The sequence below is a fragment of the Charadrius vociferus genome, unplaced genomic scaffold (genome assembly GCF_000708025.1).
Source record: "Charadrius vociferus isolate BGI_N301 unplaced genomic scaffold, ASM70802v2 scaffold917, whole genome shotgun sequence".
Classification (NCBI taxonomy): domain Eukaryota; kingdom Metazoa; phylum Chordata; class Aves; order Charadriiformes; family Charadriidae; genus Charadrius; species Charadrius vociferus.
The window spans coordinates 1,009,346-1,032,818 of NW_009649175.1; the positions used below are offsets into that span (position 1 = coordinate 1,009,346).

General features: G+C 43.0%; 1 protein-coding gene across 1 annotated transcript in view; it reads left to right on the forward strand.

Moving 5' to 3' along the window:
• The window catches only part of GCN1L1 (GCN1 general control of amino-acid synthesis 1-like 1 (yeast)), a 41,557-nt gene that overhangs the window by 14,646 nt on the left and 3,438 nt on the right, over nt 1-23,473 (forward strand). Inside the window, exons 24-55 of the mRNA XM_009888621.1 lie at nt 51-249; nt 735-890; nt 3,812-3,993; nt 4,272-4,352; nt 4,874-5,017; nt 5,820-5,947; nt 6,129-6,318; nt 6,732-6,802; nt 7,585-7,750; nt 8,703-8,897; nt 9,088-9,334; nt 9,973-10,094; nt 10,403-10,517; nt 11,011-11,190; nt 11,517-11,737; nt 12,464-12,532; nt 12,682-12,820; nt 12,928-13,124; nt 13,489-13,631; nt 14,410-14,527; nt 14,672-14,887; nt 15,217-15,381; nt 15,798-15,959; nt 16,412-16,504; nt 16,763-16,906; nt 17,878-18,147; nt 18,447-18,560; nt 19,086-19,316; nt 19,960-20,153; nt 20,774-20,888; nt 22,040-22,136; nt 23,045-23,193. Coding sequence (XP_009886923.1) covers nt 51-249; nt 735-890; nt 3,812-3,993; nt 4,272-4,352; nt 4,874-5,017; nt 5,820-5,947; nt 6,129-6,318; nt 6,732-6,802; nt 7,585-7,750; nt 8,703-8,897; nt 9,088-9,334; nt 9,973-10,094; nt 10,403-10,517; nt 11,011-11,190; nt 11,517-11,737; nt 12,464-12,532; nt 12,682-12,820; nt 12,928-13,124; nt 13,489-13,631; nt 14,410-14,527; nt 14,672-14,887; nt 15,217-15,381; nt 15,798-15,959; nt 16,412-16,504; nt 16,763-16,906; nt 17,878-18,147; nt 18,447-18,560; nt 19,086-19,316; nt 19,960-20,153; nt 20,774-20,888; nt 22,040-22,136; nt 23,045-23,193 — 5,013 coding nt within the window. The remainder of the gene's footprint in view (nt 1-50; nt 250-734; nt 891-3,811; nt 3,994-4,271; nt 4,353-4,873; nt 5,018-5,819; nt 5,948-6,128; nt 6,319-6,731; nt 6,803-7,584; nt 7,751-8,702; nt 8,898-9,087; nt 9,335-9,972; nt 10,095-10,402; nt 10,518-11,010; nt 11,191-11,516; nt 11,738-12,463; nt 12,533-12,681; nt 12,821-12,927; nt 13,125-13,488; nt 13,632-14,409; nt 14,528-14,671; nt 14,888-15,216; nt 15,382-15,797; nt 15,960-16,411; nt 16,505-16,762; nt 16,907-17,877; nt 18,148-18,446; nt 18,561-19,085; nt 19,317-19,959; nt 20,154-20,773; nt 20,889-22,039; nt 22,137-23,044; nt 23,194-23,473) is intronic.

Sequence of the window (23,473 nt, forward strand, 5' to 3'; positions counted from 1 at the left end):
TTTTCCGAGTGAAGTTTTTATGGTAACCTTTTGAATTGTTTCTCTTACAGCTTGATAATGAGCTGGAAACAGCCCTAGGACTCCTGGACACTGTTATAAAGAGAAAGCCTCCTGGGCTCACTCAGTACATCCCTGGTCTCATTAGTTCCTTCTTGCCACTTTTTCGATCGCCTTTGGCTGCTCCAAGGGTTAAGGAACCTTTTCTTTCCTTAGCTTCCTGTGTCATGCCTGCTCGACTGAAAACCTTTGGTTAGTATTTGCAGTTGCTATTTAAGGGTAGGGTGCATTATTTTTATGGCAGGGCAGTGCAAACCCTTGCTCTTACAAGCTGTGGATCATAACCGTGTACCACGGACAGCCAAGAGGAAAAACCACCCTGGAACGGTGCTTAGGGAGATGACTGCGACGTCCCAGAGATCCTACTGCTCCATAGGACTGGGCGCAAAGCCAAGGAGTTGTCTAGTTACTGTGACCACCTCTCAGTAGCACTTGGTCGCAATGGGATTGTCTCCCCTGTGCAGAGTTTGGAGGATGTGAGTGTAGTTCACACATATGTGTGTGAAGGAAGCCGTCCCCTTGGGACAGCCCTGGGGCTGTGCTTCCTTCTCCGTGCCTCTTTTGCAGCCAGGGCTGTCGCCCAGAGCTTTGTTATAATTCTTGTCTCTGTGTTCCTGTTTCTCTCAAGAAATGTTTGGTTTTATTCCGCTCATGGATTCTTTATTCTTTCATACCAGGTACTTTAGTGAGCCATGTGACCTTGCGCCTGATGAAACCGGAATGTGAGTTAGATGAATCCTGGTGTCAAGAAGAGCTGCCTACTGCTCTGAACAGAGTTGTTAGCTTGCTGCATGCCCATACGATTCCTAGCCGAACAGGCAAGGGAGAGCCAGGTAAAAAGTATTGTAGGTCCCTCTGACATCTGCCCCCTCAGTAATAACTCTGAGCTGTTTCAGTTTTGATGGTTTGTATAATGTTTTATAGCTGAGATTTCACTTCTCTTTTTTTTTTTTTTTTATTTTTTTAAATCTGATAAGTCTTCATAGATCTGAAAAACTTTAAGGTTTGGGTTTTTTTGCGGTGGTAGTAGTAGAAATGATGTTACAAGTATAGTAAATGTAGAATGAAATAACAGTATTTTTGCTTAAAATTGTTCATACAGAAGTAATAGTAGTGAAATTAAGGCTCATCTTTGCCAAGGACAGCGCCTGCCTTTCAACACCACTTAGCATAAGTGATTCAGTGAGACTAAGTGGAAAGACAAAATAATTGCTTGTTATCTGTGATCTCAGCAGTGAAGTGCCTGTGGCCTCTGCTTGTTTGCTGTGTAGTGCTGCAGTTCATGAATATTTTATTCTGGCATGGTTGTAGGAGAAGCAGTTCTTTCCTGCTCTGTAACACGAAGGCAAGCACCAATATTCTTACAGTGCAAGAATATGATCTGGGTTAAAATGGAACCATTTTTTCTTGATTTTTTTCTTTTCTTTTTTCTTTTCACTGGGTTAGTTTTAATCTAGATCACTTGCAGAATCTGCTTCAAAACGTGGTGCGCAAGTACATGTACCACTACATTGAAGATAGTAGTCCAGAAGAGAGAGGGTGGATCTGCTTCCTTTGGAGGCAGGGCTGGCTTAGGCTGTCTTAAAGCATCTGGTCTACTGTAGTGATAGAGGTGGTTCATCATCTAGCTCAATCAAAAGCTGCTGTGGTAGGTGGTTAATAATTTTTTTAAAGGAAATGTAGGATTCTGTTCGATCCCTTACCCCAGCAGTTCAGTTCTCCTCTTACTGTTCTGTTGCCAGTCAGATCTGCAGTTGTGTGACTGTGGCACAGGTAATCTTCACAGCTAAGGAGTAGCAATCGACCATGTTGAGTGCCACTTCAGTGCTGAACATCTAAGTGATAATTCAGTATCTCCACTGCACAATTTATTTCCATAGTAAGTGCAAGTTCGTTAACATTTGAATCCATTTTCAGGCTTAGTTCCGGAAAGTAGTGGAAGGATTTTCAACCCTCATCCTTCAAGATTTCCCACAGTGCCTAATTAAATGAATATCTGATTATTTTTTTTTCCGCTTCTGCAAGAGAGAGGAAGAAGGTTCCATAGCATTTTGTTGGACAAGTCATGTTATATTCCCAAACGATTTTTCCTCATTTCCAAAGTTCTTTAGAGTGTAGTCTTGCAATATTATTTACCATGAGACCTAAGAGAGACTGTACTTCATTCCAATGTGGATGCTAAAATTTGTCATTTGTTGCTGAAATGCCAAGATGCATTTTATAATCTTTTTTGTATTAGTCAACACCAGTTACTGTGTTAATAGAATATATGTCTTCTCAGATAAAGCTTTGTTCTTCCTGCTGCATATAGAAGGACAATTGCTTAAGCCTAAAAATATCTGGCCAATAATTAAAAAAAAAGCGTAAAAGCAAGCAGATACTGAGCAAAAAAAAAAATCCCCCATCAGAGATGGAGAGGGTTTTACCTAAGCTATTGCTGTTAAATAGCTTGGAGCTCATAGTGTGTTTGGAATTTAATATTTCTCACTTGAACTACTTTTGCAGTATCCGTGCCCTACATAAGCTGACTAATACTGCAGTGTTGTATCTGCAGTGCTCTTCATCTGCATCTTAGAAATTTAAAATCTGGTGTTCTCTGTCATCACAGAGAGTATGTAGAAAGCAACAGTTTTCCCTAGATGTCTAGCGCTTGAGGTTTAACTTGAATAAGTGGAGGATGGGAAGGAGCATTTGTTACATCCCATAGCCAAGCCCCTGCGAGGAGGAAGGAGCAAAATCTTTAACAACAGGAATCCGAAAGCTTTCATTTTTTCAAGGGGGGAGGGGAATTGAGACTTGCACCAGAGTTAGAGGAACATCATTGTCAAGAATCCAGCTGAAGGCTGGAGAGACAGGTTAGCTAGGGTGGTAGGAAGTGTTTGAAGGGAATATAGCTGGCAAATGGGCCCCTGCCTTGGGACAAATGAACTTTAAAAGTGAATTAGTTAAATTGTATCAGATTCCTGTGTGGATCCTCCTGCTCAGAAGTAAAATTGACCATAATTTTTCTTTTAGTTTAATTCACTTTAATTCTCAGAGTGTACACGCAATCTTAATGCACTTTAAATAATAGATTTCGTTTCAACTTTGAGTTGTGTGAGGGATTTGATTTTGTGGCCTGTCCCCTCCTGCCCACAAGTAGTTCCAGGATAGACAAAACCTCAGTTTTGCTTGTCTGTCTACTTTAGTCCATTCAGTTGTTTTGATTTCATTTACATTGTATATTTTTGCAGTCAAAACATTGGAAGTAATTTGGAATCCTAATGCGACTTTAATTAAAGCCAGCTCATTGGTGTAGCGAGAAACAACAACATTAGGTAGAATCATAGAATCATTTAGGTTGGAAAAGACCCTTAAGATCACGAAGTTCAACCGTTAACCTAACACTGAAATGCCAGATGTCACTGTTGGAGCCATACTGCAGCGGCCGTGAAGTGAAGTGGCAAAGGGTAGAGGCTAAACGGGGGGGCGGCTGTCTGCGCTGCTTTGAAGAGGCTAAACTCTGTCTCTGGGGGGTAAGTCCAGATACACACGAGGCAGTGCCCTTTAGACCGGGTGTTTCTAGGGGCACAGAAATACTTAGGGTCACTTGGCATGTGTGTATGCAAAGCTGAATCTGGCCGTATCCATTACGTGCTACCAAGGTGTACGTTTTACACCACTCTATTATAAAACAAATACCTGCTTAGAGTTATAACATTCGGGAATATAACAAGATCAGCAAAGCTCACAGGGTTGTTTTTCCTTTTTGCAGGTGCTGCCCCATTATCAGCTCCAGCGTTTTCCTTGGTCTTTCCTCTCCTAAAGACTGTTATGACTGAGACACCTCATGACAGTGAAGACAAGGAGGAGTTTCTGGTCAAGATTCTGCAGATCCTTACGGTCCATGCTCAGCTGAGATCATCAGCAAATGGCCAGGCTTTGCTGGTGGATGAGGTAAGTGAGAGCTGTGGGGACCAGGTGACCTCCTTCAACAGTTGTTCACATGAAGCATGGGATAAAAAGCTAATGGTAAACTGGACAAAGCAGATTAATTCTACAAGTTAAAGTTAACAATGTAAGATTGTTTTCTGTTAAGGTTTTGGTTACCTGTCCAGCCCTAGGTTTTGATTGTGATTTTTCTAAGGAGTGTCGTACACAAGCAAGGTACTTTGGAGTCACAAGACATAAGGCTTTTTCTCCTCCCTCTGCCTTTTCTCCCTCCAACCTTTCAGAATGGCCCAGAGTTGCTGCCGCGGAGGGACATGCTGGTTCTGCTGACCCGGGTGATAGGAACGGGTTCTCCACGGTTACAGGTGAGCGCTCGGCTTCGTAACCACAGTCAGGATTCTGCCTAAGTTTTATCAGCATCTAACTGAGGGAAATACACCCACTTGGTTTAAGTCTCTGAGGCTGGAGCTTGATACATTACCAATTTTCTCCTATGCTTATGGTATTCTTCTTGGGATAAAATGCCTTTATCTTTTTTTCCTGTGGGTTTTATTGTACAAAACATATTCTTCAGTTTTCCCACAGGTGACATTTTATTTCTTTTCTGAGGCCTTCCTCTGACAAAGAAATTTAGTAGTCGCTCCCCCAAGTAACCGGTAGTAAACTTTGTTCTAAGGGATGAGGTGGCAGAAAGGTCAAAAATAACAAAAAGGCAAAGGGTTGAACTGAACTCGTCAGTTCTCATTTTCGTCACAAACCCTTCTCACTGTTCTGTGAGAATTTCTTTTGTGATAGCACTCAGCCTTCACCCTGCACTTGCTTTGACCAAATGCACAGAAGCAGAAGGCAGCGGTGGAATCTCTAATACTTCCTCATGGCATTTTAGGTTTTGGCTTCCAATGCACTGACCACCCTGTGCACAAGCAGCAGCGGGGAGGACGGCTGTGCCTATGCAGAACAGGAGGAGATCGATGTGTTACTTCAGGCCCTGCAGTCTCCTTGCATGAATGTTCGAGATGCAGCTCTCAGGGTAGGTGGGAATCATTCAGGGTCACACTGAATTCCTTAATTTTTTGAGAGGTGAATCTTCTCTAACACTGATGAAGAGAGGCTTCAGCTGTGATGCTCGTCCTTGGGCAATGTGTCTGCAGGAGGAAAAAGTAGCTACTGAGCAATAGTGCTCTAAGTAATGCTCTTTGTGCTAGATTTATCTTGCAAAAAGGAGTACTCTGGGTCTATCCACACTTTTGCTTTGTTAAAAAAGGGGTAATTATGACAACTTAGAATCATAGAATCATTTAGGTTGGAAAAGACCTTAAAGACAAGTCCAGCCATTAATCTGGCACCTTAACACCTTCTATTTACAATTGCATAGAACTTAGTCTTAATGAGAGAAGCTGGCAGAAAAATTGCTGTGTCTGTATTGGGCCCAGTGGTTTTGGAAAGCTTCAGGCTTAGTTGCCTCTGAGAACATAAAAAAAAGGAAACTAAATAACAAGGATGCTTTGTTTTCTTTGCCATGGAACAAATTTCAGCTCGGCTCTCAGTTGGCTTCTCTGTAAGTAGTAGAAAAGACTGTAGTCACCAGAGCACAACCTAGTGCCTCATTGCCTCTCTGCAACCCGTACAGGGAGTGCTACTCCTGAGTTTCACCTTCTCCCCTATTAGTGACAGGTAGTCCTTGATCAACACTGGCAGCGTGCTGCACAAACAAACATGAATTTTGACACTTCCAACCACTGAGAGATTGAGTTGGCAAAGGTTTAAAGTGTTTTAAAGTATCTGTTTCTAAAACCAGATCCTTGCACTGATTCTCCTGTAAACTAATTCAGGGGCTGATGGAACTACAGATGGTTCTACCAACCCCAGACAGTGATGAAAAGAATGGACTGAATCTGTTGCGTCGCCTTTGGGTAGTAAAGTTTGATGTGGAAGATGAGATTCAGAAGTTGGCAGAGAGGTAAGCGTTCTTCCTGGCTGAATGGATTGTAAGGGGCCTCTCCTGCTCCCCTCGTGGAGCTCCACGGGCTGGGGCTTTGCCTCCCACGGGTGGAGGGCAGCTTTAGGTCACCCAGATATTGCATATAGCAGTGGCTTCTTTTGCTGAAGGGTGATCCGTTGCCTCTTCGTGTGTGCTGCAGGTTGTGGGAATCCATGGGTCTGGAGCTGCAGCCTGACCTCTGTTCTCTGCTGATCAAAGATGTCATCTACCATGAAGAGGCAGTGCGACAAGCAGGTGCTGAAGCACTTTCCAGAGCTGTGGCTCAATATCGAAACCAAGCAGCAGATGTCATGAATAAACTTACAGAGATTTACCAGGAGAAGCTCTATGTAAGTACTCTTGTCCTAAGGGGCCGACAGCCACAAGCTTGTGCTTTATTTTATATTAATCACTTTTCCTTTTGTCTGTCTTGAGGATGTACATGAAGCCTCCTGTTGCTGTGTTTGAGCTTATGACAGACTTTAATGTCTTGAGCCTCAAGTTATCAGCCAGTAATGGCACCATTGTACAGGTGGATGATGTGCCTTAGGTGATACAAGACGACTGTGGCAGAGCAGGGTCAGTCTCAGTCTTTTTAGGCCTAAGCTAGCTCTCTGCTTGTTTTTTTTTACCGTGCTCTTCTGCTAGTGGTGTCATACCTCTGTGCAGTATTATAAAATGGCATTGCAGGTATGGCTGACAGTATTCTCTGCGTGTGTGTTCCTTGCAAAAGGCATTCTGAGGAAATTTTTTTGCCTTGCAGAGGCCACCTCCAGTTTTGGATGCATTGGGACGAGTGATATCTGAATCACCGCCTGACCAGTGGGAAGCAAGGTACAGTCATCTGCAGATTGATCTCATCACTTCCTGTGCATCCGAATGAGATGTTCCAGATTTTTATGTAGAAGTTCAGACGGCGGAGAAATAGGGGAGTTTTAAAGGAACAAAATAAATGCAGCTGTATTGACTTGCTGGTTTCATGCTTCCTTCTGGTAGAGAATACTTGTGCCCCTCAAGCAGGCTGGGCAGGCCAAACTGAAAGGCGCTCAGTTCCATTAAAACATTGGATACCATCTTCTCTATGTCCTTCTGATGAGAACAGAGTCTTTCCCTCTCAGACTGTCTGATTTTTGTTTTATCTTACTGGATTCCAACCTCTATACGGACAACTGATTGTTTCAAGAGCAGCAGTGCGAGTGTTAATGAACTGGACGAATTCCAGTTTGGATAATTACTTTTTGTCTACCTGTATGCCTTATGCAGGTTTAATTGGAGATCATCTTGTTCGCTACCTGTCTTAAGCTAATCTGTTCTTTAGCACTGATGTACCTTGTTGTAAAGCTGCTGTATTTCAGCAGTAGATGAAGGGATCCTGATGTCTGTCTTTGGCCCAAGTACCTGTAATGCTTAATAGGGATAAAAGTCATTATATGGCTGAAAGATTGTTGTCCTTTTGGGAATCTGCGGCATGGGGCTATGTAATGAAACGCTCGTAGGTTGGACACTGAAGCTCTTCAGTTTCGTAATGGTTCTCTCTCAATTTCTGTAATGTACTATTGATAGCAAATGTGATGCTGTGAAAAGTCAGTAAGCTCACAAGCTCACCGTCTTTGCAGGTGTGGCATAGCTTTGGCACTCAACAAGCTCTCGCAGCATCTGGATAGTTCTCAGGTGAAGCCCCTCTTTCAGTTTTTTGTACCGGATGCTCTGAATGATCGCAGTCCTGAAGTCAGGAAGTGCATGTTAGATGCAGCTCTTTCAACGCTCAACACTCATGGCAAAGTAAGTCTGAACGTTTCTCTCTCTAGAGGTGGAAAAGGATGGAATGAAAATGTAGATACTGTGTTGGAGCCCACAGATTTGTTTTTGTTTTTATTTTTATTTCTTAGATGTTGCTGTTACTTGTAACGTGGTAGGAATTTTTATGTGTTCGGAGTCGTTCTGTTAGTGACTAGTGTTGACTAAGCGTAGTTCTTCCCTGTCATTGCTATAAAAAAGAAATAGCCCTGAATCAACTGGAGTTAAAATGGTATAAAACTAGAGTAATAAAAGCAAAATCAGAGCACAAATCTTTTAATCCTGGGAAGGTGAGAATTCCTTTTCAGGCCTTATGCAAAGCAAAACATGAAAGCTTGCTGGTCATTGGCTTAATTAAACTGAAAACAACTAAGTCATTCCGAGAACTAAGGACCAGCCTTCTCTTCACCACTAGCCCTTCTCCAGCAGTGTTAGATGGGGGAGGCGTGCGGGGAGTAAATTGCTCAGCTTCTCATTTCCCCAGATGTGCCAGTCACCTCTTCTGGACAGCCCTCTGCAGTCCTGTTAAGCCCAAGACAATTGGGAGTATTTTCTTATTATTCATGTTTTCCTTCTGCTTCTTGGAAAAGCAGTGTGAAGTTTCTTTTATCTTTCCGTTCTCCTTTTGCAAACGGAGCAGGCAAAAGCGCCGGCACTGACGTTCAGGGTAGCAGGCTTGCCTGGTAGCTTCTGGCAGAACATCATGCTGGCGGGTTTGTGGGTTCTAATTTGTAAGAGCTAACTTCTCTCTAGCAGGAAATATTTGTTGGCTGTCGGGATGCCACAAGGTTTTATGTGATGTGACACATTAAATGAACTGTAAATACAGTGTGATTGTTCAGTGTGTTGGCTCAGAGAAGAACAAACAAGTCCACTGAGCATAGCAAATTCATTCTGAGTGGACTGTAGTGGCAAGTTCTGTGGTTTTGTTTTTCAGGACAATGTTAACTCTCTCTTGCCAGTGTTTGAAGAATTCCTGAAAAATGCTCCTAATGATGCCAGTTATGATGCTGTCAGGCAGAGCGTGGTCATTCTGATGGGTTCACTGGCAAAACATCTGGACAAGAGTGACCCTAAAGTGAAACCAATTGTTGGCAAACTGATAGCTGCCTTGTCCACACCATCTCAGCAGGTAGGTGACTTCCTGGAGGAATTCTCATGTTCCACGCAGAGGCAGGTTAACACTATGATACTTTTAGGGGTGTCAGAAAGATGAAAAATGGCTCTGGTGGCAGAACGCTGTCATTGTGGGTGCAGTCTACGGGGAAGTTATGTTGGTGATGACTATTTTGTGATCTGATAGCTGGTGGATTGTTTTACAGGTCCAGGAGTCGGTGGCAAGCTGTTTACCACCTCTGGTGCCTGCAATTAAGGAGGATGCAGGAGGAATGATACAGAAGCTAATGCAGCTGCTTTTAGAGTCCGATAAGTATGCCGAGCGCAAAGGTGCAGCGTATGGGCTGGCAGGCCTGGTGAAAGGCCTTGGCATCCTCTCTCTCAAGCAGCAGGAGATGATGACCACACTGACCGATGCTATCCAGGACAAGAAGAACTTCCGTCGGCGTGAGGGTAAGGGGCAAAAGCTTTTCCCTCCCAAATACTTCAGGTTTCTCTTGTATCTACTACCATTGTGGTCAGACCAAGTGATACCTGAACCCTGTGCTTGGTTTATCGACATTAATTTTACTAAAGTTTGCCGAGAAGGAAATGGGGAGTGTCTGTTATGAGGCCATTGATTGTGTATAGTGTCCTAAAACTGCTTACTTTGCATTGTGGAGGAGGAAGGGTTTCTGGTCCTAGACAACGTTCTCGGTGCCTCTCCCTCCTGTTTCCAAAGGCAGGTGTTGCCAGGTGGGCTCCTGCTTCCGGTGGGACTGTGCGTATCCGGCTCCAGCTGGTCCACAGGGCTTTCACAGCCTATTTGTTCCTTTTGCTGTTGAACGTTTCCTGTCCTTATTTTTGCTTACCTAAGCTAGGACTCAGATCCTATTAGATATTTTTAAGGCTACTGGGCTTCTGGTCCTTTCTGAGACCAGACATCCCTACCACAGCAGTAGCCGCAAGTGCAAGAAGGCAAGAAACTTTCAGCTTTGAGATTTAAGTGCTTTTGGAGAAATTCTGCAGATACTTGGCAAATTCTGTCTTCTCTTTCCATCCCCTTTAAATCAAGTTGTATTTTCCTCTGACTGTCCTTTTTGGTTTTTTAGGGGCTCTGTTTGCCTTCGAGATGCTCTGCAGCATGCTTGGAAAGCTCTTTGAGCCCTATGTGGTTCATGTGCTACCTCACTTGCTGCTTTGTTTTGGAGACGGGAACCAGTATGTGCGAGAGGTAAGATGCTTTAAATTTCAGCCAACAGACTGTTAAGAGAAAACCAAAATGGAATGGATATGAATATTGTTTGTAACTAGGCAAATTGAGAAGGTAGATCTATTCCTTGAAATAACACTAATACAATTTGATCTTCTTGATAACTGAAAGCATCTTATTTCATTGGCCATTAACTGGGAGCTACTTGACTAGCTGCATCATTGTACTTAGACACTACTTTATGCGAAGGCTTTGTTCCCATTGAGTCTCTGAGGAAGGACAAAACATGCGTTTTGACACAACTTGTAAATGTTCTCTTCTCCCTGGAGGCTGCAGATGACTGTGCCAAAGCCGTGATGAGCAACTTGAGTACTCATGGAGTGAAGCTGGTTTTGCCATCACTTCTTGCAGCACTAGAAGAGGAATCTTGGAGAACCAAAGCTGGTACGGACCAATATCTGACTGACATGACTGAGAGTAACTCACAGTTCCCTTCGCTGTCATCCCCCTTGTTTATTCTTTCATCCCTGCAGATGGCTCTGATAGTTTATTGTCTCATAAGGAGACTGTGGAACTTACCGCTTGTGAGATATAAATGAGTTCCCTGACACATTTGAGCAACTTCTTGTCCCCCAGCAGAGTCAAGGGACACTTTTTACCCCCCATCTCTTGAGAAGTACTTCAGAAGCTGGAATTTCTGCCCCCCCTCCGGCCCCTTCTTCTTCCTGGTACAACAACAACAACAAAATTTGGAGTCTTAAAGTGGCATATGGTGGCTTAGTGCATTTCAGCCATTCTGTGTGTTCTCTGACGGCTCATACCACTTGTAGATTTGAGTTGGAGGTAAATGCGTTCTTCTCACATCTCTTCTCTTAATACTGTGTTTTGTTTTGTTTTGTCTTTTTTTTTCCTTTCTTTTTGTGTATTTCATGCACAGGATCCGTGGAACTTCTGGGGGCTATGGCGTACTGTGCTCCCAAACAGCTCTCTTCCTGCTTACCCAATATTGTGCCAAAACTTACTGAAGTGCTCACAGATTCTCATGTGAAGGTGCAGAATGCAGGTCAGCAAGCTCTCAGGCAGATTGGGTCTGTCATCAGGAATCCAGAGATCCTGGGTAAGAACTGTCGCCATCTCTAATGTCCTGACATGACCATGGTTTATAATAGTGAGGTTTATGTTCAAAACGTTTAGGATTAAATCCAAACTTCTATAGAAATGAAACTACTCCTAGAAAAGTATAACATGAAAGCTTAACAGCAGCTTTTGAATGCTCCTATCCATTTTTTCAGCTAATGTTAATAGGGTTTCCTCTGTCCCTGTGCTGCTAGTTGCTTTAGAAGGATCTGAAACATCCAATGAGGGAACACCAGCTCACCCTGACATGCATTTTTGTTTCATGTATAAGTAAAGTCTTTTCTCTCTTTTTTTAAAAATGTTCAGCAATTGCTCCAGTTCTGTTGGATGCTCTCACTGACCCCTCTAGGAAGACCCAGAAGTGTCTGCAGACTCTGCTGGATACCAAATTTGTCCATTTCATTGACGCTCCATCCTTAGCGCTGATCATGCCAATCGTTCAGAGAGCTTTTCAAGATCGTTCCACAGACACGAGGAAAATGGCTGCCCAGATCATTGGGAACATGTACTCCCTGACTGATCAGAAGGTACAGTGCTGAAAGCACTTTCCAGCTGTACGCTGTATTTACTGTGTAGGACATAACAGAGCAAGCACTAGAGAGAATTCATTTGGTGTGGGGATTTTGCTGTTAAGGTAGACAATATTAGAATCCACACAGCTTCTTTAATTAAATGTATGTAAATGACCAGATAATGGCTGCAAAGACAGTGATAATTCTCAGGTGCTTAACACTGTCACCTTTGTACTTGGGTCATCTAGTTATTACCAGATTTATTCCTGCAAAAAGGTCTTGTAATTTTTACCACATAAGAAATGCCTTAACAAACAAACGAGCAAAACCAACAGCAGTGAAACACAGATCAGCTGCTTACAAATGGGCCCAGGGTTTGTTTGAAAAGCATTTGTAGAACCTGACTGTATGTGAAGATCTGTGTTTAATTTTTGTGCTGATAATCTCTACCTCTAAACCTTGTGTAAATGTTAAGAGTGTTGCATTTTCCTTCGATACAAAGTGCCAGGCTGTGGGTGAGCATCAAAAAGGTTTTGAGTGATCTGCATGGAATTCATGTTTCTTGGAATTACAGAACAATCCAGTGTGCTTATTTGCAGGATTGTGAAAGCAACTGATTAAACTCTCAGGCTGTTAAGGATGATTGCTAAAATAAGGGGCTGAATGCCCTTTACATGAAGGTGACTTAGGTTTCTTTCTCATTTTGAATCTAGTTCTTACTCTTCGGGCTCTTTGTTTCAGGATCTGGCTCCTTACCTCCCCAGTGTGACTCCTGGACTGAAAGCTTCTCTGTTGGATCCAGTACCTGAAGTAAGTCTTTTGTACAAATACAGTTTGGTTTTCAGTGCATTAGGTTAGACTGTGTCCTAATCTTCTGTAGATCTCTAATTAGTCTGACACATCTGTCTTAGTAACTGTGACTGGATAGTTTGCAAATGTCTGTTCCTCTTGTCTGTTAGGTGCGTACGGTGTCTGCAAAGGCACTGGGAGCCATGGTGAAGGGTATGGGAGAATCGTGCTTTGAGGATTTGTTGCCGTGGCTGATGGAGACGCTGACATATGAGCAGAGCTCAGTGGATCGATCTGGTGCTGCTCAAGGTGGGGACAGCTGTGTCTGAATACTGAGCTCAGACTTTCTCCTGTTGAATCAGATTAGCTTGTTCTTTCATGTGTTCATCAGCTCCGTTCCCTCCTTTTTTCCCCAGGTCTGGCTGAAGTTATGGCTGGTTTGGGGGTAGAAAAGCTGGAGAAACTTATGCCAGAGATTGTAGCTACTGCCAGTAAAGTGGATATTGCCCCACATGTACGAGATGGATACATCATGATGTTCAACTACCTGCCAATTACCTTTGGAGACAAGTTCACTCCCTACGTTGGTCCCATCATTCCTTGTATCCTTAAGGTATGTAGCAGTGGCCTGAAGAGTTTTGTTTATTAGAGGATACAAAGAAGCCTCTAGAGTATTTGAAGTATCATTTCCAATAATTGTGGGATGTGTAGACTTGTCCAGCATTGCTGGACTATAAGAAAATATATATAAAAAAGAATTAAAATTATAAATTATTTCTTCTTCAAAGTTACTTGTTTGCTGTCTTATGTTTGTAGTCACTACTGATTTCTTGAAATCACCTTTGTGCATTCCCAACTGTATAGTTAATTTGCTTTTCATGGCTGAGAGAGAAAACATCATTTTGTTTTCCTCCTGCTGGTCTTGTATATTGTGCTGAAAAAACACAGCTTTCACAGACACTTTTCTCTCTGTTCAGGCACTGGCAGATGAGAACGAGTTTGTGCGGGACACTGCCCTGCGCGCTGGCCAGAGAATCATAAGTATGTATGCTGAGACTGCCATTGCACTTCTCCTGCCACAGCTTGAGGATGGCCTGTTCGATGACTTGTGGAGGATAAGGTAAGGGATAACCATCTTATCCACCGACATTTCTCTGCCATGGATGAAAAACTGGTGTGATGTAGACTCTATGTTGCTCCTCAAGGAAAGGCAGAGACCTCCTAGAAAGCAAAAGCAAGTGTCTCTTTTTTGCTTGTTGATTTGAATATGATGCTTTATAGTGCTGAGTCTGCGAAGCCGTGCCAGCTGTGGATCAGGTTTCCTGGTACCTGCAAAGCATTCCTACTAGACTATTAATTCTGGTAGTGACTCTGAAAAGCACTTCCAAGGCAGTTGATGTGGCAATGTTTAGCCCTCATATATTGTTTTTTATTTTTCAAAATGCTGAGTTCGTTACTCTTCTCCTGTGTATGGAAATGTACAGCGGAGCACTCACAGCTAATAGCAATTGCTCAGTAATTAGTTGTACTAAAAGGCGTGTGTCAGGTGAGCTCTGATGAGTGCACTTATCCCAGGTGAATGTCATTTGGGTTGAGACGGATACTGGCAATGTCTTGTTCCTTTCTGGAGTCCAGGCTGTTCCCTGATTCATTGTTTTGATATGGGAATTCTCTCAGCCCCCTCCAGACTGGAATTCATTCCTTCCCTTTCTCTTTACCGTGCTGCTTCTCAGCCACGTAGGCAGATCGATCTTAGCCATCAGCTCATGCAGCGTTTCAGTGCTGACCTAGCTCTTTGCCTTGCATTTTGCTCTCGTCTGTATTTGACGTATTGTCATATTTGGACAGGTACCGCTTGAATACCCTGTTTGTAACACTTGACTTGCTCCTGTTGCCAGGTTTAGCTCAGTTCAGCTCCTTGGGGATCTTCTATTCCATATCTCAGGAGTCACTGGAAAAATGACCACAGAAACTGCCTCGGAGGATGACAACTTTGGAACAGCCCAGTCAAACAAGGTAAAGCTGTTCTTGTCTGTTGTGCCTTTATTTTTTTTTATTTATTTATTTGGGGGAAGCCTGTTAGAAAGACGTATTGATGTATTTTCGTCTTTTTATAAGTTTCAGGAGTAGATAATACAATTTTGTGGTATTTCTTTTCAGGCTATTATTAATGCTCTTGGTGTGGAGAGGAGGAACAGGGTGCTGGCAGGGCTGTACATGGGCCGCTCTGACACCCAGCTGGTGGTGCGTCAAGCCTCCTTGCACGTCTGGAAGATTGTAGTTTCAAACACTCCTCGCACGCTGCGTGAAATTTTGCCAACCCTCTTTGGGCTTCTGCTGAAATTCTTGGCCAGTACTTGTGCAGATAAGCGAACGGTGAGAACTTGAGTAATGCCTTCCTAGTACCGCAGGTGACCATATAAACTAATTCCTGAAGAACACGGGAGAATTCTTTTCTATAAATCTGTCATTAATTTAACTGTTCTGAGCACGAGTATGTCTGAGCTCTCTCTTTGCTGAAGGCATCTGTGATGACAGTAAAACTATTTTTCTGTGGTTACTTGTAATAGCAGTGTTTCCATTCTTACTACTCTGTCTGTACTGTGAACAGAAGTTTATAGTCGAAAGTTAACATCTGCTCACAGTTCACCTTCTTAATTTTTATAAAACAGGAAAATGGTTAATGAATAAATTTTTGGGGACAGGTTGCAGCACGGACATTAGGAGACCTTGTGCGAAAGTTAGGAGAGAAGATCCTTCCTGAAATCATTCCTATTCTGGAAGATGGACTGAGGTCAGACAAGAGTGATGAGAGGCAAGGAGTCTGCATTGGGTTGAGTGAGATAATGAAGTCTACCAGCAGGGATGCGGTAAGTTATATGGGGAAGGTGAAATATCCAGTGTTCCAGATATTTATGTTACAATGCAGGTATTGCAGTTGAGACAGAATAATACAGCTGGTGCTGGGCTTGTTTTATGGACTGAATTCAGGGCTTAGAACTAACATGAGTTGCCGTTCAGGTGAATGTACGCATTTGTATCTGTCGGTAAATTTAAAACATTGCACAGTTCTGACTTTTATGAGATATAATAATAGAAATAATCCACTAGGTAGCTTTAGAGCACTTCAGATATTTGTGTTGATTAGTCCTGGTTTTCTTCCAACATATTTCAAGCAAACAGCAATTTAGTTTGTTGTGAAAATTTTGCATTCTTAGCTACTGTACTGAGATGCATGTGTCCATTGTGCTTTAGATATTCTGTAATTCCATCTCTACATCTTTAGGTACTGCTTTTCTCTGAGTCCCTAGTTCCTACAGTGAGAAAAGCGCTGTGTGACCCTCTGGAAGAAGTCCGAGAGGCTGCAGCTAAAACATTTGAACAGTTGCACTCAACAATTGGACATCAAGCTCTTGAAGATATCCTGCCATTTTTGCTGAAGCAGCTGGTAAGCATTGCCCAACATTAATCGACAACTTGATTAATGATGTTGTGGGACAGGTTTTGGATAATTAGCTTGAAGACAAAGCGGGATTGTAGTGGCAGACCTTCCAGGGAATGGCAGCTCTATATTGTCTCCTCCATGGAGTCATCCTAGCCATTGGTAGGGAAGTTCTTGTGGCTAAAGCATAGGCCTAAGGATTGCTACATCTGGCCCTGCTAGGGAATTGCCATCCTCACTGCTGAAGTTGCATGCCCACCATACCTCATATGGAAAACCTTTCTGATGTGGCAACAGAACATGGTTTGGGTTTTTGCTGTATAGTATAAGAGCATTTTTGGATAGAAGGACTTGTGCGGTCGTTATATGATCACACGGTAAATTGTCACTTGAAATAGGGTTTAGCTTGGTGTGTCACAGATCTTCTCTCAGGTTTGTAACTTTCTCTTTCCCTGCAGGACAATGAAGAGACCTCTGACTTTGCTGTGGATGGTCTTAAACAAGTTATGGCTGTCAAGAGCAGGGTGGTGCTGCCTTATTTGGTGCCAAAGGTACAATTGGAAACAAATTTTAAACTTCAGAACTGTGCTTTTTCCTTTGCTTGCTGCCAGGTTTTTTTTGGACCAATATGCCAAAAGGAAGAGCTTAGTTTGAAATTTTCTTCTGATTTTATGCTCAAAACATTGTCATTTGGGTTGTGATGCATTTATACTTCAAAATTATTCATGTGGTAGATAAAGTGAGATTCTTTCTGAAAAAAACTTTCTGCTTGTCTCATTTTTTTGTGTTTTGTTTTTGGTTTTTTTTAGCTGACTACTCCCCCTGTGAACACCCGTGTGTTAGCTTTCCTCTCATCAGTGGCAGGGGACGCTCTGACACGGCACTTGAGTGTCATCCTGCCTGCTATGATGTCTGCACTGAAGGAGAAGCTGGGGACCAGCGAGGAGCAATTGGCAAGTAGCACGGCTCAGCCCTTTGTTGTGACAGGTTGCCTGAAGATAGTGCTTCGGGTTTACTTCCCAGCACAGAATCTGTGTTCTCTAGATTCACAGATTGCATGGTTTAATTCAGTCCATTAGCTTCTTCAGGATGAGTCTCTTTGCCTGGTGGCATATTGTGAGTCGAAAAACGTATGCTTTCCAAATCTATTTGCATCCATGTAGAAGTCTCTTTGGCCTGCAACAAGATACAATTCTCAGTTTACTTATTCTTGGAGCATTGCCAGAGCGTCTAGTTAACTTGGTATTTATTCTTGGTATAGAAGACAGAGATTAAAGGGCTGAAAGGAGGAAATCTCCTATTTTGCATGCAGCACTCCTTCTGTACTGCTTTCTGAAACATCTGGTATTTGGACTCCAGAGAACATCCTGGAGTTGTGATTGCGGATAGACATGTACACAAGTTGGTGAATGAGGAGTGTTAGTGACAGAGTCCTGTTGTCTGTCTGCTGTAGGTGCCCGTTAGCTCAGCTTCTAGCCCCAAGTCTGCCTGGAGATCTCTAATGTACCCACAGACATGTCTGTAATTAGTATTACGATGCACAGCATTAAACTACCTAAATTAAAAAAATGTTATCTGACAAGACCCACAGTCTCTGAAGAGTGAGTAGGATCCGGGAGACTGAGCTACTCTCATGTCATAAATTAGCCCTTCTGCAGCTGGGGAACAACCTGTGCAGCACAGTTCAGTGGAGTTTGGTCACTTGTTAAATTTTGAGAGTTGGTTATATACCTACCTCTGCTCCAGGCCTGAATCGAGCCTTTACTGGTGATGTGACCAGCTATTTAATGAGAAACAATTAGCAAGTGGGATATGTAGTAGTATTTCTCTAAGCCATGATGCTGTGGATAACATAGGAAACCTGGGGCTAAATCTGGCTTTGTTCTATTTGAGAGTTAACGTAAAGTTAATTTGGACTCTTTAGGAGATGGCAAACTGCCAGTCTGTAATCCTGTCCGTGGAAGATGATGCTGGACAAAGAATTATAACTGAAGATTTACTAGAAGCTACCCGCAGCCCTGAGCTGGGAATGAGACAGGCAGCAGCTGTCATTCTGAATATCTACTGCTCCAAGACAAAAGCGGACTATACCGGTCACCTCAAGAGCTTGGTTTCAGGCTTGATACGTCTATTTAATGATACCAACCCGGTAGTTTTGAATGAAAGCTGGGATGCGCTTAATTCCATCACTAAGGTGAGAGGCAGCTGAAAAAGATTACAGTGGTAAAGCCTGGCAAGGAGAAAACAGGGATAGCTGGCAAAATACTGCCTAAATTTCACCTTCTGTTTTGATTGTAAACTACATATACATTTGCAAATACTGCGAAGATTTGAGAGTTGCAAGATGAGGTTGACTTCAGCCTCGTGAGCCAGTAGCGGGTCTTTGGAGGGGGCAGGAAGCACGTGTCTTCTCTTGCCACACCTGAGAAGAGTTCACAAGGAATAGCTGGGTGCCGTGTTGCCTCATCTTTGTCTCACCCCTCTCTCCTGCAGAAATTAGATGCCGGGAACCAGCTTGCTCTCATTGAGGACCTGCACAAGGATATCCGGATTGTAGGGAATGAGGCCAAAGGCGAGCATGTGCCGGGATTCTGTATTCCTAAAAAGGTAAAGGAGCAGAATGAGCGTGGATTCGTCACAGCCATAATACCCACCTTTAGAGGGAACTGATTGATAGGACTTTAAAGCTATTAGAAGCAGTGACTATTGGGGCACTCCAGACCTGCATGTTGGAGAGACTTTTTGTAGGTCACTGCTGCTCTCGAGTTACCCTGCAGAAGCCTCCTCTTGTAACAAGAGCTTTGACAATTCTGTTATGCATGTAAGTCATGGTCGCTGGCTGCTTTCTGTGGGGGAGTGAAGCTGGACTTCTGTGCCAGATTTCTCTGGTTTAAAAATTCCCTGAACCACCACCACTTTTCTCATAGCAACTGGCTTAGTAAGGCGTAGATGCATGAAATCAAACCAAATAAAAGTAGCTCTGTAAATGGGGAAGCAGGCAGCTGAAGGTCAACAGGAAATTGAGAGAAACTCTCCAAGTTTGTGCATCTGGTGTATAAAAGGAGCAAAAATAAGATACGTTGGTTTTTTGCATCTTGGCTTCTAAACTTTCTTATCCAATTTTCATGACAGGGAGTGACTTCCATACTCCTGGTGCTGCGGGAAGGTGTTTTAACTGGAAATCCAGAGCAGAAGGAGGAGGCAGCAAAGGCCTTAGGGCTAGTTATTAAGCTGACTTCTGCTGAAGCTCTTAAACCATCTGTGGTGAGCATTACTGGGCCACTTATTCGGATCTTGGGAGATCGGTTCAGCTGGAATGTCAAGGTGGCTCTGCTTGAAACGTTAAGCCTTCTTTTAGCTAAGGTAAGATCCAAAGACTTAATTGACTGTGGTTTGTGAACATTTTCCATGGTAACCTTCCGAAATAATGTGTTGCTGTTCATGTAAATACAGCTAGGATGTCTGCTGGTGCAGATTTGATATTTAGGAATGACACTGTAACTGGATATTATTCTTCCAGCAGCTTCTGGCCAACCAAAAAAAGCCCCCAACGCTTGAATCGCTGGATTTCTAAGAAATATTGCTAAATGCTGATCCCACTTTCGAGGGATTAAAAACTACCATGTAATTAATCTCTCCTGTGTCTGCCATTTTTATGAATTGTTAAGTGCAGAGATGATGATCATCTTATGTATCTTTAAACTGAGCTGAGCTTTTTTTTAGTGCTCTGTATACAGAAGGCTGCTCATGATACTGTAAAATTTTTCAGCAACGTTACCCTTGTATTTCAGCATGCAGAAAACAAGACTAGATTTGAAAAGGTCAAAGTTTTGTGGTCAAGTATTGTTTCATGTTTCCCCTATTTTAGTAGTGTGTTAGATGTGAATAAGGGCTATTTGTGATAACTAACTGCTGTAGAAGAGGTCGTGCCGTTTCCAGGCTTTGATTTCTAGCCACTGTTTCAGACTTGACTGCACCACTTTCCATCCTTTCATCTCTGGTATAGGTTGAGATTGCCCTGAAACCATTTTTGCCCCAGTTGCAAACAACCTTCACCAAAGCTCTACAAGACTCCAACCGTGCTGTTCGCCTTAAAGCTGCTGATGCTCTCGGTAAACTCATTGTCATCCATGTCAAAGTGGATCCTCTTTTTACGGAGCTACTGAATGGAATCCGTTCCAGTGATGACTCTGCCATCAGGTGAGCTGTAGGTGGTATCTCAGACCTTCCTGCTTATTAAGGATGTAAGAAAGGACAAGGATGAATGAACAAAACTATCACAGCTATTTGTGTAGAATTGCTTCCCACCCCCCCTTAATTCTGAGAGTGAGATTCACTTATTAGTGAAAGCAGTTGACTGTTAATCAAGGGTTGTAAAACAAAGAATGGGGATGGTGGGACTTCCTGGGTCAGAAGGTAAACCATGACAGTGTATCGGGGAAGCATTGTTTGGTACCTGCTCAGTTCTCCTCTCCCCTGCACAGCCCCCAGCAGCCCACTTTCCCATCCAAGACTGTATCAATTGTCAGTCTTATCTGCAGTAATGCAGCTGTTCTTGTACATAAAATGCACAGATCCCTAAAAAATTAACTTCCTGACTGGAGAATTTTTTTAATGTTGGAATAGTCAGAAAATATTTATGTTGTAACAGAGACATAAGCGCACAAACATGGTGATATTCTCTAGCATGGAGTTTTCGGCAGTGCAGAGTGTCAGTCTCCTAAACTGAGTAAGAAACTACTCCAGACACCCAGAGCTCAATTTCTTCTTTAGGGTGGGGGCAGAAGCAATGTCTGACTGTACGTTGTGATCATTTCTAGGGACACAATGCTGCAAGCTCTGCGGTTTGTAACACGAGGAGCTGGTGCAAAAGTTGATGCTGCAATTAGGAAGAATATCAGCACGGTGCTTCTAGGGATGCTGGGACATGACGAGGTACTGCTGCAGCCAGCTGCAAAGGATCCCTGCTCTAGAGAGTCTTACTCCTAAATTTGAAATCTGAATTTTTAAACAGAATTACTTTCTAAAATAACTTCCAGGGGAAATTACTATTGATAGAGTGGCAAGAAACTTATATAGAGAAGCATGTGGTTGGGCATTACTCACTAAACTGAATATGGTCTGTAAAATCGATCTCGTTGGAGCCTTGTGTTAGCCGAGAGTCGGGTGCAGGAGTTACAGAACCCTAGCCAGTCACTGGTAGCTCTGAAAATCCACAAGTTTAATGTTTCCTTAGCAACTGTACGTGTGGGTTTGACCTGAAGCTCTTCACCAACATGTCAGAGGCAGCTCTGAAGTCAGATTTGCTTTGTATCTTGGGGAAAACCTGCAACACCATCACTATATGCCTGTACGTGTGTTTGTAGGCTCTCGGGTGGGGTCTGTCATTTAGTGTGAGAAGGTTTTCAGATAATGGCAGACTTTACTCCCAATGAGCAGGAAGCTCTCCAAGTTTAATACAGGCTGTTCTGTATATGGCAGATAGCAACAGTATCATCTGTGAGATTAAAATTAATCATCTAGTTATTTCTTCCTTATGTTTTAATCTGTGCATCATAGATATGCAACTGTTGGCATGCTAGAAGTAGAAAACATTGAAACATTTCCACTGGATAGTAAGTTCCAGGGTGGAGAGGAGTAGTGATGGGATGGTGGATTAAGGAAGCCAGAACAACACAAGCCTGCAAGTTTTAAATTAAAATTAGTATGAGCTTATCAGAGATAAGCTCACCTAGAGATGAGTAAAAGTAAGGCTTACTTTATAGACTGTGAATCTAAACTTAATTTTTAACACATCTGTTAAAACATTCATCTTTATGATTTTTCTATTTAACAAATCAGAATTTATTTAAGATCTCTGCTGGATTTTTTTGACTGTGGATTTGGCTTTAAGTTCCATGATCTACAAGAAACTTTGTGAAGTGACAGAAATCCACAGGTAGTAGGAGTGAAAAGTGTCTATTAATATTAATTTCCTCCTTCTCTCTTTATTTCATATCATCTTGTGGCACTTGCTCTTCTTGCTCCTTTTCTCTGATGCGTATTGAACTCCACCAGTGTTACTCTTTTCTTCGTTTCCTCGTTAGGATGCCACCCGCATGGCCTCAGCCGGCTGCTTAGCAGAACTGTGCGCGTTCCTCTCAGAAGAGGAGCTCAGTACTGTTCTCCACCAGCACTTACTGGGTAGGTGACACTGTTTACGGTGACTGGAACTGGCTCTGTAGAGGGGAAGATACTTCTTAGCCATTGGTTCAGGAAAACCTTGTGACTAATCATTTAGGTTCCTCTTTTTTATCTTAAACCTGAATCTCTACTCTAGATGTTATTGTACTTTGCTTATTGCTGTTCATTTGTACACCCTGGTACACAGTTGAGCACAGGGTGGTGGTTGGAATTTGGGGTTACCCATACTTCTTTTCTGAATTTGTTTTCAGATGAGTTGATGAAAGTACCCGTGTGGTTAAGTGAGCGCTAGTGCTGACACAGAGAGGGTGGGAGGCGACGGGATGCTCAGGCAGGGTGCACTGGAGGGCCATTCCATCTTTTTTGATGACACAGTGATCTTAGATTGGCTTATGCTTATTGCAGACCACACCTGCTGGCTTCAGACGCTTTTGGAGAATTAACTAATTTGCCTCTAAGTTAGACAAAACCGTGATTTTTACAAGAACTCATAGTGGTTGGGAGTGCTATGGGGTCACTCTCCTCTATGGCATTAAAAAGGGAATCTGTTAGCTGGTTTCAAATGACAGATGACTCGTACCATTAGAGAGTCAAAGCCGTTACAGTTCCGATGCCAAGCTCCTCCATGCACTAAGTGATGTGGGCCTGACTGGGGCAAACAATCCGGAGTCAGTTGTTTGTGGCTGGTTTCCGTATCTGCCCAGGTGGTGTTCCTGTCTGGTCGAGGTGGTGTGTTTTAGCACTGTTTGTTTGGCTCTTTGGGAGGAGTGGAGGAAACAAGGCTTTGCTGTAGATGCTGCTTTCTATTTCATTTTATGGAAGCGAATTGACAAACTGACAAAAGCTGTCTTAGAGGAAGAGGAATGGATGGCAGGAGTCCTGCTATTATTCTGTTCTTTCATTTGCAGCAGATGTCTCTGGCATTGACTGGATGGTGAGACACGGACGAAGCCTGGCACTCTCCGTGGCTGTAAACGTGGCTCCTGGCAGGCTGTGTGCCCCCAAATACTACACCAGCGTTCAGGAGATGATCCTCAGCAATGCCACAGCTGACAGGGTAAGTCCTGCGTGACAGCGGGCGAGTTCTGTTGCAAGCGCTTGTTGGGAGTAATTTTAAAAGGTGTGCACGTTCTCGGTGTTACCAAACAGAACAAAAGTCACCAAGTCCAACCGGAAGATTCTCCCTTGGATAGATGCAGATTTCTAGTGAAATTACACAACTGTTCTGATCTCTGCGGAGACCAAGATTAAATAATCTTCCACTGCAGAACAGCTTTATGTGGGAGTAAATCACGTTTCTGTTTCACTATTGAAGCTCTCATTCGTAGGCCAGGTTT